The sequence below is a fragment of the Trachemys scripta genome, chromosome 9, assembly GCF_013100865.1.
Source record: "Trachemys scripta elegans isolate TJP31775 chromosome 9, CAS_Tse_1.0, whole genome shotgun sequence".
In the NCBI taxonomy this organism is placed as follows: domain Eukaryota; kingdom Metazoa; phylum Chordata; order Testudines; family Emydidae; genus Trachemys; species Trachemys scripta.
This window is the reverse complement of record NC_048306.1, coordinates 78,659,126-78,679,598: the sequence shown is the minus strand read 5'-3', so window position 1 is coordinate 78,679,598 and position 20,473 is coordinate 78,659,126. Positions and strand designations below refer to the sequence as shown.

Genomic DNA, 20,473 nt, shown 5'->3' with positions numbered 1-20,473 from the left:
TTGTAACTTCTGACTTCCTGCCCCAGTGCTAACTTGCAGTATCTAGACTCAGCTCCTTAAGACAGCAAATCACAGCTGGATAAAAGTCTTATACGTCCCCACTTCATGGAAACTAACATATCCTTGTTGAAAATTCTGAAAAGTGTTAATCCTATCAGAATCACGGGTCTTTTCATCTCAAACTTCTGGGATTCCATAATATGCAGCAATCTCATTAGGCCCACTAAGAAAAGCTAAAACTCCTCAGGAAACACTGTCCTTTGGACAACATTAAAAATTCTGCTGTGCTTAGACACTCCAATATTGTATAGTGCTCCTGCAAGGGATCTATTTCTAGGAAATTATTTACTGCATGTAGCTGCAAAGAATGTATATACATATTGAAGATGGCTGATCAATGAACAATATATTACTGACTACTGTTTGATTTTATGAGGGGTTTTTTTTAAGTTATGCTCAAAAATCAATAGATAATATACTGATAGCTAAAGGGGAAAGTTAGTGGGGCTTGCTGACCACACTGCTTTTTTAATCCATACAATATTTTTGAACTGTGCACATTAGTCAGAGTGGATTTATTATTAGAAATTAAAGACACTCAAAACTCTATTAATTTTGCACAGAGCTGGACGATATGTAACATGCCATATTCACTATTGAATTCCAATTCATTAACCAGATTTTTTTTTTATTAAATATTACCATGAATTTTTCAAAACAGCACATCTGTAGCGGGGCCTGATCCTACACTCATGGAAATCAAGGGCAAAACTGATTAGAAGTATTACATTATTTTATTTTAGCCAACTTTTCTATTAACCCCATGGTTAATCTACCAACATTCTGTTTTTTGGAAATTATGATTTAGTCAAACACAAGTTATTGGGCTCAATACAAGAGTAACTAGGTGAAGCATAAGGTCTTGTGACAAACAGGAGGTCAAACTATATGATATAATGGTCAGCTCTGGCCTAAAACTGTATGATCATTTAGTCTGACCTGCATGATACAGGCCATAGAACCTCACTCAGTAATCTGTGCATCAAACGCATAACTTCTGTATGAACTATCGCACATCTTTTAGAAAGACATCATGGCTTGATTTAGAGGCTTCAAGGGATGGGCATGGAGACTCCCCTACATCCATCAATAAGTTGTGCCAATGGTTAATTACCCTCACTGTTAAAACTGTGCACCTTGTTCCTAGTCTGAATTCATCTAGCTTCAGCTCACCATAAGGCATGTTTTTCAGGTCTTCACTCATTCTTATATCTCTTTTCTGAGTCCTTTCCAATTTGTCCAAGGCATTATTCTTGAAGGACGAACGTTGTTGTCTTGAGACTGTTGATAGGAGAGGAAGGATGGTCCAGTAGTTTAGGGCATTATTCGGGGACTTGGAAGACCCAGGTTCAAGTTCTTGTCCAAAGTCACACACGAAGTCTACGACAGAGCAAGTCACTTTCTCTCTGTGCTTCAGGATAATAGTATATCCCTCTCTTTCAGTGGTGCAGGACTAGTGGCAGCAGGGAGAAAGGCAGTTCCAGGGTGGCTGCTCCTCTCCTTACAGGGGAAGCCTCACAACTGACTGCCTGTTTAGGGGAAGGACTGGTACCCCAGGGCCAATAAGCCACACACCTTTGGAGTAGGGGGTAGGAAAAGGTATCTCCCTTTGTTTTATATTGGAACTGGTTACTTTTTTTGTTTGGCAGAGGGGCACCCCTTAGGCCTTCCTGGAAAATATTGGAAAATAAACCCACATGTGGGAGAATAAATACTATCCAGAGTGGGACTGACTTACTCCAGGCCCCCACCACCAGAAGGGGAAGCACTGAGCCAAACAAATATTCAGGAGGTGTCTTGCCACAGTACCTTTGATAGATACAGCCAGTCAAAAGATATTACAATAGCAGGTTTAATAGAATGGGATAAAGGGTGAAATTCATCCTGGTGCATAATGCTTAAGCTGTATGGTGGGAATGTACAATTTGTGCACCCTTTGTATATGCAAAGGGGGCTCTCTGCCAGCTCCAAGTATGCCAGTGAAGGAGAATTGGGACTGGCCAATAAAATGTGCACCTAAATGGATCCAGTGGCCCACACCTTTTTCAGAATGACAAGAGCCACTGTGTCAATCCATAGCTTGGTACTGTGACAATGTATTGTAGGCCCTCCTCGTGGTGGGCACCTCTGTCTATTCATTTCCTTATGTAATTCCAGACATAAAGCTCAGTTACACAGGTTGTGCATAGGGAGGAGTGAATTTCATTCAAAATAAATGAGGAGGAAGGGATAGCACCACAGTGCCAAGTTCATTCACATCAGGAATGAATCTGGCCCATTTGTTCTTTACTCTCTCTGAAGGGGCCTTTGAGCAGCTTTAGTCTGTCTAGAAAGCCCAAACTTCTGAGTCAATAGCATAATTCATCCCTGCCTACACTGGCTAGAGGAACCGCATTAGAAGCTCATGTGCAGTTCTGGTCTCCCATGTTGAAGAAAGATGAATTCAAACTGGAACAGATACAGAGAAGGGCTACCAGGCAGTACCTCCTGCCTTATGAGAGGAGACTTAAGGAGCTTGATTTGTTTAGCCTAACAAACAAAGGCTGAGAGGAGACATGATTGCTCTCTATGAATACATCAGAGGGATAAACACCAGGCAGGGAGAGGATTTATATAAGTTAAGGGCAAATGTTGGCACAAGAACAAATGGATTTAAACGGCTTTCAACAAGTTTAGGCTTGAAATCAGATGAAGGTTTCTAACCATCAGAGGAATTAAGTTCTGTAACGGCCTTTTAAGGGGAGTAGCGGGGGCAAAAAACTTAACTGGTTTCAAGACTGAGCTTGATAAGTTTATGGAGGGGGTGGTATGAGGAGTTTCCCTACAATGCTATATGGCCTATCCACATCTGCTATTAGCAAATATCTCCAGTGGCCAGAGATGGGACACTAGATGGGGAGAGCTCTGAGTTACTACAGAGAATTCTTTCCCAGATGACTGTCTCACTAATCACCATATCTGGGGTGAGGAAGGAATTTTCCTGCAGATAAAATTGGCAGAGACATGGGTTTTGCCCGCCCCCGCGCCCCCCCCCCCCATATAGCATGGGGAGTCTCTGCAACTGGAAGTCTTTAAATCAAGCCTGGAGAACTCAGGCAGAGGTTACTGACCTATTGCCAGAGTGGGTGGGAGAGGTTCTGTGTCCTGAGAGGCACAATAGGTCAGACTGGATGATCATGATGGTCCCTCCTGGCCTTAAAATCTATGAGTTGAACTATCAGAACAAACTCACTAACAGTTTCAATAGGAGGGATGACCTTAAGCCAATGTAACACTGAGTTGCAACATACTGTATTTCATAGACAACTTGCATAAATCAAAGCCTGATTAGAATATTTTGACCACAATTTTTGTTTGTCAGGTATTTCACAAGATGGAGAAATACAGAATCACATGCACCCTAGTTTGCACTGGTAATTAAAACAAACTAGTGTGATTCCCCCCAGACTCATGCAAGGGTTATTTTTGAGATTGAAAAAAGAATGAGGAGTACTTGTGGCACCTTAGAAGCTAACAAATTTATTTGGGCTTAAGCTTTCATGGGCTAAAACCCACTTCATCGGATGCATGCTATTGAGTAATCACCAATTCTCTTCTTATTGCACAAGGATAATGAGAAGTAGTGTTATTAAAAGCAACAATTATTTCTCAACTTTGTATGTCATGAATGACCCATTACAAAATCATATTTCCCACTGTCAGTATTACACTGACTCTACCCTCTTTGTTAGCTTCATGAATAACAGAAATGACCACCACAATACATATTCCTGAAGAAGGGGAGTTTTATCTTAAAGAGATTTGATTGAAATTGACTCAATTTATGTTGACAAAGATTATCAACTTGAAGTTGACTGAGTTTTAATCAAGAGTTCAAATCTTATGTACTACATCAGACCCCAAGTCCTCTTTGGGGTTAAGAGACAAATATGCCCCCAAGGAATGAGCAGAAGCCAACCCAGAGGGTTCCATTACTTTTTCTTTTTAAAGTTTCTACATCATGCCGAAGTACTTACATGAACATGGCATGTCTGACTTAGTGTGTTCCTGTGTTTTATTTACAGAACAGCAAGCTTTTTAGTTTAGACTAGGAGCCTTTTTATGTTTTAGGGCTTATGCTATGCTCCATACAGGCTCTGATTCACAGTCAGTCCATCCCTGGGCTGGATGCAGGAAAGGCAAAAGGGGACAGTAGAGACAGAGTGGGGAGGAAGACATAGTTGAGGGGCTTGTGCAACCTCCAGCATCAGCTGGAGCAGCTCTAACTCATGCTCTGCTAGCCATGGGAAGCAGAGTATAGCTAGAGCACAGTGCATCCTCTCTGGCCTTGGCCTTTCCACTCCCTACCCCATATACTGGGCTATTCCAGCTGCTTTATGAAAGCACTGAAGGCCCCTTACACAGGATTTCCATTCTTTTTATGCCACCACCAAAATGGCAAAGAAGGCTACAGTGCAACAGACTCGGTACCACACTACACAGCAGGTGTTTGATTTCATAAAGTTTTCTTTGATTTCTTCATTTTTTCCAAGTTATTTACTGTAATAGTCACAGCTAATCTGTTATCCCTACCAATTTTTGTGATCCTTAGAATAATTAAAAAAGAAAAAGAAAAATATAGTTATGTCTCCCTTGTTACTGTGTGACAGATTCATATAAGGAGAAAAGCCTACTATACAGGGGAAAGTGTGAAACTTACTATGAACAGATTGCTGCCAAATGTATAAACTAAAAAATAGTAGTAGGTGGAAGTGGTGATTGCAGGTTGGTGCCTCATTAAAATTCAGTTTCTTAAAACTGTGCAACAGACCACCTGGATCTAACACTGGTTTCATAATATAAGCCTACCTCTCAACTTTCCAATGTTGACACTCATGTTTTCCTGCATGATCACGCCATACCAATAATTTTTAAGTACAAAATGTGTCTAAAGATGTACTCACTTTGAATACAAAATAATAATTTTGCAATTTATAACAAGTTAATTAGTGGTAGGAGCAGGAAAGAGGGCCTGTAACAGACTGCAAACTGACTTCTATGATACGGGGGAAAGCATCCTTATAAACACATTTTATTCTTAAACCGTCATTTGTTGCTGATGGCACAACGTGCAATAAAATGTGTGTCACCTGTTTCAGACATTTGGGGATTAGATTCTACAAAGGGGTGTCCTTTCCTCAGCTTCTATTTAGCCTTCTTACACATGCCCACTCACCCAATACTACCTGAGGGCTGACAGCACAGCAGCTGCTGCATCACCTACGCCACTGTCCTTCTTGAGCCCAGACTCCCACATCTGGAGGGGAGTGAGAGTACCAGAGAGTCCAAAGAGCAGAAGTGAGGGACAGAGGAGCTGCCCAGGAGCTGAAATATTTCCTGCTACACCACCTGCCAGTCAGTAGCCCTTATCCCACTGAACACGATCTGAAAATACAGTGCACTGCAACCAGGAGGCCGAAAGGGATATCTTCTAGAGTGTACTGCATAATATGGTACCACAGAGAGGTCCAAATAGGAATTCCCCAAGTGGCTAGGCAGAGTTGAGGGAAAGATCTGTTCTAGTTCTGCAGGAATTAATTCAGGGAAGTGCGACAGCCTGTCTTATACAGGAGGTCAGACTAGATGACCACAATCATCCTTCTGGCCTTTGAATCTATGAAAGATGTTCAGAGCAGCCTCAAAGTGAGCAGCTATTGGAGTCTGCTTTCAAGTGTACTACACAACATGGAATGAGTGGTAGTTCTACTCCTAAAGAGAAGCCTAGACAGGTTAAGAATGAATGATACTGGGTTATGTGGTACAGACTACAAAGTGTATCCTTTTCAGGCTCCTATTCTACCCTATGACTTTTCCAAACAACAAACATGCAAAGATTCCCATCACTATGATTTCTAAGCACAAAACTCCATAGCACATCTTAAAATATGCTTATAGTCTTTTACCAATCTTGCCATTTTGATGAAACTAGCTCTGAAGAACTAAATAGTTGGATTCTTTTGTTAAATATTCATACATTTAAAAAAATTACATTGATAGGTACATGCTAGATTCTCAAATTAAAATAGAGAGAGCAATGCTGCTCTCAGTTACAACAGTGTACGGCCTCCAATTTCAATGGCACTATGAACAGTAATTAAGTTAATTATGCACGTGTTTGCAGGACCAGGACAAAGTCAAAGTTATTTCAGATTTACAACCATGTAACTGGGAGCAGAATATACCCATTTAAGTGTTTGCCTATACTAGAATTTTTAACCTAGAGTTGAGTTATCTGGCAAGCAATTAAGTTAATTAAGTTAACCAACACATATTTTGTTTAGAACATGTGTGTCCAGGATCAAGTGTATGTGGAGTGACCAGACTAGCATACACAAACATATTAGCTAACTCAGGTTATTTCACAATTAACTAACTCAAAATAAACATTCTACTGTTGACAAGCCCTAGAGGTGGCTGGTAGTCTTAGGATCTTATGCAGATCTGAAACAAGCTGTAATCAGATGCCTACTGAGAAACACTCAGATTCATCTTTAGCTTTGTAAAAATCCAGGAATACCTGTCCTTGTGGTCTTAATATTTCAGTCTAGACAGTCTTTAGTTTCAGTCTACTTGTTGAGAGACACATAGGTGAAAAGTAAACTGAATATTTTAGTCACAGGGATATAGACCACAAACAATCCAGACAAGCATAACAGATTGCTACCAGCAGACCAAGAACAAGAGACTGTACTCCATACATGCTTAGTAACAGGATGATTTACTGGCTTAATCAAGCTGGACATATACATTTGGCATTCCATGAAAATTAAGTTCAAAGATGTCTGAAACAAACAAGCAAAATTATTTTAGGTGCTTAAAATTAGAAACTTATGTTTCTATATAATCTATACAGCTCTATCCTAAGAGCTATTTGGATATCAAGATTCAGCAAAAGCCACTTTTTGTGGGGTGGGAGGCATAGGGGAGGTCAATTTTGCTACCAAATACCTGGTATGTTCAATCATCTCCCTTAAGATATATCATCATTTCAAAAATGTATGAAGTGTATGGCACATATTCTAGGCACTAGGTAATGATTCAAACATGAATCTCTCTCCTCTGCTTTTTCCTTTTAATTAAAGAAGCCAAGATCCAACATCAGAGGGAAAACAAAATCCTCACCAAAGCAAACAGTATTTGAGACAAGAAACAGGAAAAACCAGACAGCTACTCTAATGCTGCAAGAATATCTAAAAAGGGTTAGGGGTGAGGAGAAATCAAGATCTCAAAACTGAGACATTTAATTACTCCAGTACTTCATTATCTTACTTTGATCTTAATGTTGTTAATCATCAGATGAGTCTGGCAGCAATTCAGAAACAAAACACACACAACCCTGCATTGAGGTATTTAAGATTAGTTCATTCAAAGGACAAATTATTGTTACCAGTATCAGCTTTAAGTACATATGGCTCCCAACTACATTAAATCACATTGTAACCATCTTTAAAAGCTCCAGTTGTTAGTGGCACAAGAGAACATGTCTGTAGTATTGATTATGTGTCGAAATCTTTCCTATACACACAATAAGTGTTTACTGCATAAACAAGCCATTTTGGACTTTTCTATCTGCTCAGTCTTCTGCATCAAAGAAACAACCACAGTAGTTATTTTTAAGGTCTTGAGAAACAGGACAAATGTTTGGTTTCAATTTTCTATTACAAACCTGTTAAAATAAAGCATAGTCCACCACTTTGTTGATTCTATGGTAACTCCTTATTGTTACAACCTAACACACTGGGCTGGAAATGTTTTATGATTTTGGGAAAATTTCAAACCTCACTGTTTAAAAAATGCTGCGCACTTCAAAAATAATGTACACACACACACACACACACACACACACACACACACACACACACACACACACACACCACTGCCATTGTGTTGCAGATTATAGATACTGATTTTTTTTTTTATCCAAGTATCTCAAAAATGTTTTACTTAGGGCTTGTCTGCACACAGAGGTTACACCAGTTTAACTAAGCCGGTATAACCAACAATTGTATTGGCACAACTGTGTGTTTAGATCAGGCCTAACATCACCAGATCCTATGGGGGTACATAAGTATTAGTAACTCCATTTTACACACAAGTAAATAAGGCACAAAAAGGACTACAATGTCAAAATCTGGAAGGCATCTTGTGCACAATATACACGTGTGAACACATATTTCTATATACAAATACAAATGTTCTAGAAAAAACATTCTTGTGCACAACCACACTGCATGTTTAGAAAATTGAGCCATATGTTACTTGCACCAGGTCACACTATAAGCCAGTGGCAAATAAGTCAGGACTAGAACTTCTGTACCTGGGCTTCCAGTCTTATTTTTAACCACAAGCCACATACCCATATACTTAAATATACACACCATTAGCTATTTTTTGTATCTTTGTCAGAATTGCATTTTTTAAACTTAAATTTTAAGGAAAAACCCTCTGAATGCTGTGCACATATATTAAAGAAAACCCTGAATATTTAGCACTTTTATGTAGCTACCAAGCACCTTACAAATAGCTAATCCTCAACACCCCTGCGAGGTTGTCACTGTCACCATATTGGGGATGGGGAGAAAAGTTAAGATGGGGCAACTTAACCTAAGGCTGCACAACATCAGTGGCAAAACTGGGACCAGAACTCAGAAGTTCCTGCTTCCAGCCACCAGTCCATGCCAACAATGTTAGCATTCTAAGGGTTAGCAGAGTTTAAGCTACAAAAGGTTCAGAAAAGCTATATGAAAGCAAGCACAATTTTTAAGGTTAAATGGTGCCTTTCCTTCAGGCTGATAATAGAGCCTGTCTGGTCTAGATGCATTGTTGCCTGTGCTTTTTATGGTATTAACTAGGCCACACGGGTGAGAGTGGTATAATTACTCATTAAGACAACATTTTGGTATGAACATGTAACAGATAACAAAAGAAGTTTCCAAAAGGGCCATGGAAAGGAATATTTTTGCATTAACCTTTATATAGGCAGCAAACTTTGTATTTTACATCTGGATCACCTTATATAGTTAGAATAAAAATTAGCAGTGAGCTACCCACATTTCAGTACTTATAAAGGCCGTAGAGTGTTTGGTGTGAGAGGTGCCATATAACACATTGTTCTGGACACATTTTCCACAGGCATAGAAAGCGAGAGTCAGTGATCCACACTTCAACTGTGTTATCATCCACAACTAATACTGCTTGTTTACAGGGCAATATTTGGATCTATCAGAGTGTTTTATAAAATGCATCACAGGCTACTTAAATCAAAAGCTATATTGCACTGTTTATTTTAATCTGAACATTTCCCAAATTAATAGTAAAATTAATCATATTCCTGAATTATTAGATTACAGACTAGGTATACTAAACCTGCTCAATTTCAAAACGCCTGAAGAGGTGTTAAAAGATACAAAGTAACCCTGCTGCTTTTCTCAGCTTTGGCAGCTCTGTCTTGGTCCCTTGACTATAATTCCGTATCAGCTGACCAGATAGATAGGCTGGCTAACAGATGATTGTTCAGAGCTTGGTACTTTTCCCAAATGCATTTTGGGTATGAAAGAGGCATCCATCCTTCCCGTTCCTTAAGTTATATATTTTAAACACACATGCTCACATTTGCATAAATTGTGCCCACATCTTCAAGGGTCTGTCCACATGGCATTTTGAACCTGGGTCTGTGGGACCAAGGCTTGTGTACTAGGTTTTTCCAAGCCCATGCTTGAGTGTCCACACTACAATGTAAACCTGATCTTACAATTAGCGGACCTTGGTCTCACAGTCATGCGAATGCGTCCATACTGCGTCATGAAGATCTTCTGGCTCAGGTCTGCAGCATGACTCATGTCCTCACTGCAAAATGTCATAGCTTGGACCCCAATCACAGCAGGCTCCTAGGAGCCAGGTCCTGAGTGTTTACTGACCTGAGTCAGACTGATTTGTGTGTGGACAGAACTGGGGCTTGGATTCAAACCTGAGTCAGAACCTAGACTTATGCGTATTGTTGACAAACCCAAATAGATCTGCAGATGACTGCTGCCTTTTTTGTCTGTCTAGAAGAGTAGCTTGATTGTGTATCTACACCTCACAACAACAACCAGTGTAAAATGAAGTGGATTGGACAATTACTTCTAAATCTTAGTTATAGGATTTTTCTCCAGATTCTCCAGTCACTGTACATTGCAACAAATACTTTGTTTAGTTTCCCTTTGCTGCCTAGCACTGGTGCATAATGTTAAAAAAAAAAAAAAAAAAAAAAAGGTGAGAGTCAAACAGGCAGTACACGTGCTCACTTTCCAGTAGATCTAAACTTAAGTATATAGCTGAAAATGATGCATTGTCCTGAGAGTTCAGAAGTGACCCACCCTTCCAACTGCTAGGTTTTAGTATGCAACAAAATAGTTACATATCACTGTTATTGGGACTTTTTTACCCTTTATATTAAAAAAGAGAACGCCAGAGCTTACAGTGAGCGTTTACATGTGGTTAGCCACTTTATGAAACGGTGGTGGTGGTGGTAACGGTAACAGCAATCATGCAGTTTTTGTTTCACTCTTGACAAGGAAATACAATAGCAACCCCAGAATACACCCGGCAGTGAAGAGGAGGAATAATTGGTCCCTTTCATCCCCAAAGGGCTATATATTACTCTGCTCATTTTAAGCATTTGAGCTTATGAACAAAACCCATTTACCATCCATACTATTTATACTCCCTTAGTTTTAAAGACAGAAGGGTTTTCTTGATTCTTTCTCCAGGCTACTACTAAAGTAACTCAGATGAATCATTTACTGAAGGCCTTACAGCCTACCTTGCAAACAATTTTACTTTGTGGCTATCATGTCTATGGTTCGTATTCCATGGAGATTTTTATAAACCCTTAGCAATACAGGCATTACAACCTCAAATACAGATCAAGTCTCTCCTCAGTAATATGCATGGAATTCATTTACAATGCCTAACAACCAGCATATAATCAGCAGAATGTCCTTTCTCTAACCCAAAGTCACTTTTTAAATATCTTTACTGATTTTAGGTGTTAGAGATGGTTATACAAAGTTTACCACTTTGTTATTTGATGCTTTTCATTAAAGAGCAAGATTTTGAGTAAATTTGAGACCAACTACTTCGGGGTAAAAACAAAAACAAAAAAAACACCAATTGCATCCACTTTGAAGTAGTGGATCATCTTTTCTAGGCACCTTCTCTGTTATCCGTGTTCCTTGCTTTATTTGACCTTCTCCTCGTATTTCATTTTTGTACTACCAATTACTAGGCCAAATCCTCAGATAGAGGAAATTAATAAAAATTCACTGAAATCAGAATTTATTTTCCTATACAGTTGAAGAAACTGAGGTATAGAGGAAAACCAAATGACTTCTCAAGAATCATATGGCAAGTCAGCTGAGCAGAGTTAGGCACATGACTGGGAGAAACACACCCTGGGGCCCAGTTACCCTTTCAGTTGTGCAAGTCAGGAATGCCTTGCTCCCAGCTACTGAACCATACCCTTGCTCTCTGTGTCTCATCCCTGTGCCCCACCCTCATTTCCATCTCTGCCAGACTTTCTAAGTCCTCTGGAGGTAACAAGATGTTAATGGGCTTACCCAGTTTCAACTGGAAAATAACCTTTACCTACCTCAGGATTACTTATTAAATGGTCATGAAACACTAAGTCTTATTTATTATCTCCCAGTAAGCCCACTAGACCACACTTCAAGGTAATTAAGTAATAAACATCTCTAAATTCTTGTGTCCAGTGTCACCACACCAAAATCAAATGCCAGCAGCAGCAGCTACATTTCCAAGACTGACCAACAATTTTGGCCTAACTTGAGACACTTGCAGGTACCAAAAACTGCCAGTGGCCACTCTTGAAATGTTGGTGTAAGATTTTATTCATTTACTGATAGAGTCCTATTGAACACAAAGCATCTAGCTGTAGTTTAATGCCTACAGCTCAGCCTGTAGCTGTGCCACTGATGTGTCAGGGAGCAGTTAGGACTTGTAGATTAATGAAAATATACTCAACCTTTTAAAGTTCCACTCACTTTTATCTTGGCTGAAATAGTTAGAAACCTAAAGAAATAAATCATGAGATACATAGACCCACTTCATGACTGAGAAGGATGGGACATGGAACATTAACAAGTAAGCATTTTCATTATTTTGCAATAGTCACTTGATAAGAACCATTTAATCTCATTTAGAATCAGTCTCCCATCCAGCAATCCAATTCCAAACATGAATACTCACAAGATGATCCTTTTGTTTCAACCTAGTATCATACTAGAACAGAATGTGCACTATCTCCAGAAGGCAGAAAAAGGTGAAATAACATGATTGTGATCAGTATGTCTAATCTAGATCTTGCAAAATCTGTTGCAGAAGTGGCAGTCACTGAGGTATATGCACACCTGGACGTTGTCTGCTGCCTGGACATATATCTATTAACACCACACTTTCTACAAAAGATTTCTTGTACATACAATTTGAAAGACAAAGTTATTTTAAAAAACCCCAAGGCTACATTTTTAGAAACCAATTGCCTTAAAATATTTTCTTGTCAGGAATTAGTAAAATAAAGCTACTGATTCTTATCCATTTTTCATTCTTTGCCCAAACCACCACTAGAAAAAAAATGGTAACTCCATTGAATAGCTGTTTCCAGCGTTGAGACTTAATATTAGTAAATCAGTTTCAGATCCTCTGATCAAAGGCACTATACAATATACACATTTTCTTATTAAAATAGGAGTCTCTTTCAATTAGGTACTATTGCTAAAATATACTTCTATTACAGAATCTTGCTAAGCATATTTGTAGATTTCAGAGTAGCAGCCGTGTTAGTCTGTATCCGCAAAAAGAACAGGAGTACTTGTGGCACCTTGGAGACTAACCAATTTATTAGAGCATAAGCTTTCGTGGGCTACAGCCCACTTCTTCGGATGCATATTTGTAGAGTGTCACCTACCTAATCACTACACTCTGACATCAGTTGCCTTAAAAGTAGGATCTGATGTGCATTTGAGTATATATTTTAACTTCCTCTGAAGAGACTACTAGTGAGTCTAACAAATGACTGTCCACACATTCTACACCATGTAAACAGTTACACTGTAACCTGTCTGATCAGAAGGGTCAGATTTCATTGTGTGTTTAACAACCTGAAAGTGACTGGCTGCACAAAGGAACCAGTAAAGCTGAAAACGGGGACAAGGGAAAGTGTTCAATGCCACTTCCATTGATTTTTTAATAGGAATTTTCTCCCCATTGCTTTCTTGGGAACACAATCAGGTCCAAAGCTAGAAAGTCAGTCCAAATATTCTGTTCTACCCATTCTATTTATTTTATAAAATAGGAAACAAAGTATGAACCTTATGGCACTTAAGGGATGATCAAATACGAATATTGGAGTGTTACTCTCTAGCTACCACCCACACCCCAAATCCCCTTCTCCAATTTCTAAAATTTTGGTTACTCCTCACTTCAGTGTTTTTTTTATTTGAAATAAAGCCTGATTTTGAATTTGCTACAGTGGGTAAGGTATGAAATTCTCTTTTGGGGAGGGAGCTATTCCCAGGACTCAGAGGTTTGAGTAGTTACCTTTGTGGCTGTGAATAAAGAAAATAAACCCTTTTCTATAAGAGAGCTTGACAAGCACTGAATTTCTACACAAAGCTTGCTGTAGGGTCACTGCATTACGATAATACTGGGGAAAGACATTTTTGTGATGGCATTTAGTATAAATGACACCTTTGGAGGTAGGCTTTATAAGCTACTGAACAGTTTAGCTACCTTTAAATAGTATTTCAACACTGTACACAGCCCACACGATAATTGATTGCACCAGAAGTCCCAGATCTTGTGATCACATGCGCAGAGCACCCAAAATAGTAGCTTCAGCGGATGTAGTGAGGGAGTATTAATTTTTTTTTATTTCCTGCTATTCGAATCTGCAGAGTAGGGGAGCTTCAAACAGCAGTCAAAAAAATGACATTATATTCATAAGTACTTCGGGACCAAAGTCCTTTTCCTATTTAAAAATCATAGAGTTTTGCTATGAATTTCAAGAAGAGCAGGACCTAAGAGAACAAGTGGCATTCACTGTCACACAGATTTCTTACAGAAAAAAAAAAAACAAAAAAAAAACCCCTTTTTTTTTTTTGCCACTCATAGCTGAAATTAGATATCCTGCAATGTCTGTCAAAATGACACCAACCAAGAGGTTAAAATGTCCTTAATGTCCTTTGCAAAAAACAGTCACACATTATTTTAATGAGAACAGAGTCCTAATATTGCCTACAAAAGTTTTGAGATTTCATGGCTGTAGAATTATGGTCAGCTATAAGGTCTGACTATCCTATTGTAAACCTTCAACACAAGTGCTGCACTTAGCTCTAGAACACTGCATAATTGCAGTGATCATAGAGACTGATATTTCAAAGATAACGTACTTTCCTGTAAAGGTACATGCTCAGGTATTTGGCATGGTCTTTAAAAATGCAGTCATTATTGACAATAGGATATATGGGGTCTGATTTTTCTACCCAATTAATTAAATTTTCACAACCCCTACTGTGGATTCAGGGTACATAACAATATAAAAGGTACATTTTACTGGTATAGCTTGTTCCCACAGGGAAGAGAAATAAGACATAACAGTGTAAAGCACCTTGACGCTGATAACTGTATCCACACTGGTGGGAGGGGAGGTAAAGAGGCGGTGTACTTGTATAATTAAAGTAGTTTTTGTATATAGACCAGGCCTATGTTTAGTGAAGGATACAGCAGTTTGGATTCTCTGAAAGGTCTAGCTACCCAGTGCTTCTTTCTGTAGTGTCTTCACCAACCAGGGGAAAATGTAATTTTTGAACATTTATATATTTGTACTCATTGTATTAGACCCATGCCATGTGTTACTACTTAACGCATACACCCCTTTGGCAAGGAGCAACATATATTAAAAGACCTTCACCTGTTCTGCTAGGCCAAAGCTAAAACTGGAATTTATGTTGAGCTGGTGTATGCTATATATACACACACACACACAGACTTGCATCATTACTTAGTCAGGTTTTCTTTTTTAAAAAAGACCACACACAATCAAAAATGAAGCAATTTGAAGCCATGAGGTATTTTGAAAATTTTTAGCTTCAATTTTAGATGTCAATAACTGCTATTCTGCTGGGAAAACTAGAAGATTTGCCAGGTTTCATTATGTTGAAAGCAGCAATTATGAAGATAACTCTACTGAACAAGTTATCCAGAGATCACCCAGTAATCACCCAAGGCCAGCTTCTATAAGGTGCTGAAAAACCTTCCAAATACCATTGAGGTCAGTGAGTTTTGGGGGATAGAGGCCCTCAGCACTTGGGTGAAAGCATGTAGTATGTAGACAGGATTGGACCACTAGCAATGGCCAAGATACATGTATAACATATGCTTTCAAACTTTAATGCAAGATGTCTGCAATAAGCCTACCTTAGTACTTAAGAAAAATTCCTGTTAAGATGTGGCTTATATTAATAATAAAAAACAGCTATTCAGGATGGCGTCAGATTTTAAAGTCCTCAAACAGATTTTTTTATTCAGCTTTAAAAAAAAAAAAAGTTATTAAAGGTGAACTGCAAAAGTGAGGTTTTGTTTTGTTCTTTTTAAAAAAAGTTTGTACCTTTTGATGTATTATATAAAGAAGACCTGAAAGAAATCAATCCAGGGCGATTTTTTTTCTTGGGGGGGGGGGGGGGGGGGGGGGGAGAAGACACACCGGGTGGGGAGGGGAAGAGTTTGTAGCTCTCTTCATCTGGGTTTTTTTTGTTTGTTTTTTAAACTTATTTTAACTGCAGAAATATTAGTTTGGCAGGAAAGTTTCTTGGGGGTTTAAGAGAAGTGAAATATTGTGAGCTCAGATGAAGGTGGATGTTTAATCTTTAAGGCATCATTTCTCCCAAGTTTTTTTTGCTAGGTATTAGGAATTAAATACATGCTATAAATCAGAGAAAAACAAAATGCCCAGTTTTCAGCTGAAGTACAATAGTCACTTCAATGATTGAAATCAATGAAGTCACACCTGTGTAAGGCCCTCATCCTGCACAACAGATGTCAACGGGATCTTTGCTATTGGATACAGTGAATTCACGATCAAGGTTTAAATTAGGAGTGAGAAGAATTAGGCACCCTAAGTGTTAATCAGTTTGACTAAAAGTCCCAACTTCCTCAATTGCTCAGCTTTTGGTTTCTTGTGATGTCATAATTTCATTAGTTCCCATAAGTCTTCCTGGACAGACAAATCATGAGTTTAAAACAAAAAAACCCACACACATTTGGGAATTTGGGGGGGAAATAAATGCCTTTCAGGCCTTCTTATTTAAAAAAAAAAATTCAAGAGGGTGTGGGAAGAAATAGGCACAAGCCCATCTTTCCCTCCTTTGCAAGTTACATTTGAAATGTTAAGGAATCACAGTATTAACGCATAATTTTAAAAGCTGTATCTTTTTCAGTAAATTAGTAAAGTCTTGCAGTTTATGAACAGCTGACCCTCAACACCTATACTCCGATAAACCATGTTATTATTAAAATTACAAAATAAGATCCTAATCCTGCAAGCTGTTCTGCATAGAGCCCAAATGACTTCAACAAGCATTTATATAAGTGTAGGATTCTGCCCACGTACAGCATCATGTAGCATCAGGGCCTAAATATAATTATTCAACTGTTTCCAACATTACCAGTAGATACAATAGAAACGTTCCCTAGCCTCATGATTTTAGGTTACCTTCCCCCATTCTTAACATACTGTTATTTTGGTTAGACAAATATCATGATTAAAAAGCATATGTCTGCCATGATTGCATATTAAAGTCAGTTCTCCTTACAATACATTAAAATAAAAAAACCACAGTTTTGCTGTTCTTTTTTTAAAAAAACAAAACATTTGTATTAAAATTCTTAAAACGGATAGACATTAAACGCATGTCTGGAATTAATGTTACAGTTGTTAGAATTTTCTTGGTACATCACAACATTAAGATTTTTCTCTTTGCTGGCTGGAGGTACATCCTACATCATAGAACCAAAACAAAAGAAATCCTCCCAAAAAACTAAATGCCTGTAAATTTGAATTAAATGCAGTCCAAATTTGCAAGACATGGAAATGACATTTAAAAGGCTCAAATGGAAATAAGAAATAAATTCCACTAAACAATAGGCCTTTTTGTCCTGGCTTGTTCAGTGTGATTACTGAAAGGAAGCTGTTAAGTAGTTTCTGGAGTAGTAGATAATGGGATTCTGTGGAGCTTTCACAGGTTGGCACCGGCTGGAACAGCTGAGTTTTGAAGGCACTCTACAGACACAGGGTTGCTGTTGGCCCTGTATCACATTTTAGGAAGTCTTTGTACTTTAGAGAGCTAATCAAAATCAGTTATTGCCAACCCAAAAATAAGGAAAACAAACCACCACCACAAACCTCCCTCCCCCCGAAGAAAAGAAGAAAACACAACTAAAAAAATATTGTGCAGATTTGTAACATTTTCACAGCTGATTTAAAAAAAAAAAAAATACTACCGCTCTCCCCCAAACTCCCATCCGATACAGCAGGTAAACAAAATAGAAAGTTTCACAAATGATCAGCAGACACGTTCTGGCACCCCACACTGTATTGGCATCAGTGTTATTAAAAGTCCCAGTTCAGATGTGCAATACTTCAGATTGGATACACTGTAACAATAATCCAACTTTGCATAGAAATCCTCAGAATCAATATCATAGTCACAGGGTGCATTCAAGGTTGGCTAAAGAAGAGAGAGCACTAATCTTAGTTTTACCCCCACACGTCCACGGAAAGATTTCTCTCCCCCCTCTCTGCAATGGTTTCTTCGTTTACTGCTCCCCTCAGTTCCTTAAGTGTAATTTAACTCTTCCAGTTAGAAAACGATTGCTCACAAGCTCCCCTTTCTCCAGGCCGAAACTTTTCTTACTGGTGTCAGTTGCCAATACAGCAATCTGTAAATGGTACTTACGGGAAATATGCAACAATCAAAATCGATGAAATGTACATGCTGAAAAAGCCACGTTTCCAACAATACACCCACCCCATGACACTGATCACTGCAGCAGCTGCTGCTGCAGCCTGGAATCCTTGTGTATGCAAAGTTGTTTCCAATCTTTGTTTCGAGCGATCACATTGCTGCTTCTTTTTGTTGTAAACCTTCGCGAACGACAACATTGCCCCCCACGCCCTTTCAGAGGATCACGCAGGACGAGCAGCACTGATCGTCCCCGTTGGGCTGGGAAGCGTAGTTCATCTGCCTGACAATCTCTGCAAACAGTTCGTCCACTGAAGCTTTGTTTTTGGCTGAAGTTTCCATGAAGGGGCAGCTCCACTCCTCGGCCAGAGCTTTGCCTTCCCCATACGAGACCTCCCTCTCGCCCTCCAGGTCCACCTTGTTGCCCACCAGGATCATGGGCACCTTCTCGTACCTCTTCACCCGGATGATCTGATCCCGCATGGGCTTGATGTCCTGGAAGCTCTGCTGGTTGACCAGGCTGTAGACCAGGATGAAACCTTGCCCGTTCTTGATGTAGAGGTCCCGCATGGAGGCGAACTGCTCGGTGCCGGCGGTGTCCAAGATCTCCAGCACCGAGGGGGAGGAATCCACCTCGATCTCCTTGCGGTAGAAATCCTCGATGGTGGGGTCATACTTCTCGATGAAGGAGCCGGTCACGAACTGCACGGTGAGGGCGGATTTGCCCACCCCGCCCGAGCCCAGCACCACCACTTTGTATTCTCGCATGGCTCCGCTCCGCACACCCGGCTCCTTCCTCTCTGGGTCTCTTCTCTCCCTCCCACCTCCAGTCAGCGGGGAAGGAGGGAGGGGAGAGAAGCCGCCCCGCCGCGGCTCTCACTGGAGCGGGGTGAGCATGCAGCAAGCAGCCGGCGGGGGAGTGAGCAGCGGCTAACGCCCGGGCAGCGCCGGCCCCCTTCGCGCGGCAAGGGCTGTGCTCAGCCTCCCGGGCAGGCTCGTGGGCCAGGCAGCCGCGGCCGAGCCCCGGCAGAACGCGAGGGCAGCGCGAGCCCCTCTGACAGGCAGGCGCCGTGCCCGAGCCTCAGCAGCCCTGGGAGACGGGGAGGCGGCAGCTGCCAGCGGGGCGGGGGAGGAAATCGCGAGTTCTCATCGCCCCCCGGCAGCCAGCGCGTGGTGCACCAGTCCCGCGGTGCCGCCTCGCGCCGCCACGGGCCATCCCTTCCCCGCAGCCTCGCGCTCAGCTCCGCTCACAGCCCGCCCGGACCCATTGGCTCGCGCTAACGCCCTCCCCCCGCTATTGGTTTCTGGAGAGGGGGGAGACCACACAAGGACACGCGCCCCCGCTCGCCCTTTTGCTCGGATTGGCTGCCGCCTAGTGCCCGTCAGGCCGCGCTGCCTCATTGGCTCAGAGGTTTGAGTTCTTCCGCCATTGGGTCTCCAGAGGGAGGAAGATGATTGGCCGATGAGCCGCTGTCTGTCTTTCTGCCCCGCCTATGAAGGAGTTTTGGCGGATACTTATACTTTGCAAAGGGGGCAGAAGCGGAGGCGGAGGAGGGATCTGGTGCGGCCCGGGGGGGCCCTTCCCCGGAAGCGCCCAGCAATACAACCCCCGCCTCGGGTTAGTCCTAGGGTGGCATTAGGACAAGCTGCAGCCCTAGGCACCCCCGCCGGGGAGGGGGGCTGTGGCTTACCGCTTTGCCCAGACCCCAGGGGTCACCCACCTAAAACACACGTGGCGGGCACGAGGCGGTTTGGACAGCCTAGAACAACCCGAGACAGGCAGCTCAGTTGGGTTATCTTGCTCCTTGGGAGAGGTGCAGGGGACCTGGCTGTGGGGACAGAGGTAACTCCCATCTCTCTTCCTATCCCTCACTGCTGCAGGTAACTGGGAAGGCCCCAGGCTGCCTGACTACCCCTGTTTTGACCTGACCGGGGTGGGGAGGAGGGGGAATCCTGGGGTATGAAAAGGGAGGCCTCACAACACCTGTAGGAAGGGGCTGGGACCCAGGCCAGGGAAGACCCCCCACACTCTCTCTGCAGAATGAATTACTACTAGAGCTCAAGTTCATTTTCCTCTCCTCTTGAGGGAGCAGGGAGAGAGCAGGAAACCTGGCCCTCCTATGTTTCAACGTGAGCATGGGTAGTTAGTGGTTTCATACCCTGAATTAAAAGAAGGAATGGTGGTTGCCCCTCTCTGTATCATGGAGCATGGGTGTCTGGTCACTAGGTCAGGATCACACACCCCACTCCTTGTGAGCAAGTGCAGCTTCATACCAAGTGAGCTGCTCTCCCTGCCACTTGGCAAAGGACTATGGGGGTATGTATAGGGAACTTTGTTGCCACCCTCCCAGCTT

At 41.2% G+C, this 20,473-nt stretch overlaps 1 protein-coding gene across 1 annotated transcript; it reads right to left on the bottom strand.

The window, feature by feature from the left end:
* Positions 1-16,664: 16,664 nt before the first annotated feature.
* RAP2B (RAP2B, member of RAS oncogene family) lies at positions 16,665-19,422 on the bottom strand. The gene has a single exon (XM_034781677.1). The coding sequence runs from the start codon at positions 18,885-18,887 to the stop codon at positions 18,336-18,338; it is 552 nt and encodes a 183-aa protein (XP_034637568.1). The 5' UTR covers positions 18,888-19,422; the 3' UTR covers positions 16,665-18,335.
* Positions 19,423-20,473: the final 1,051 nt, after the last annotated feature.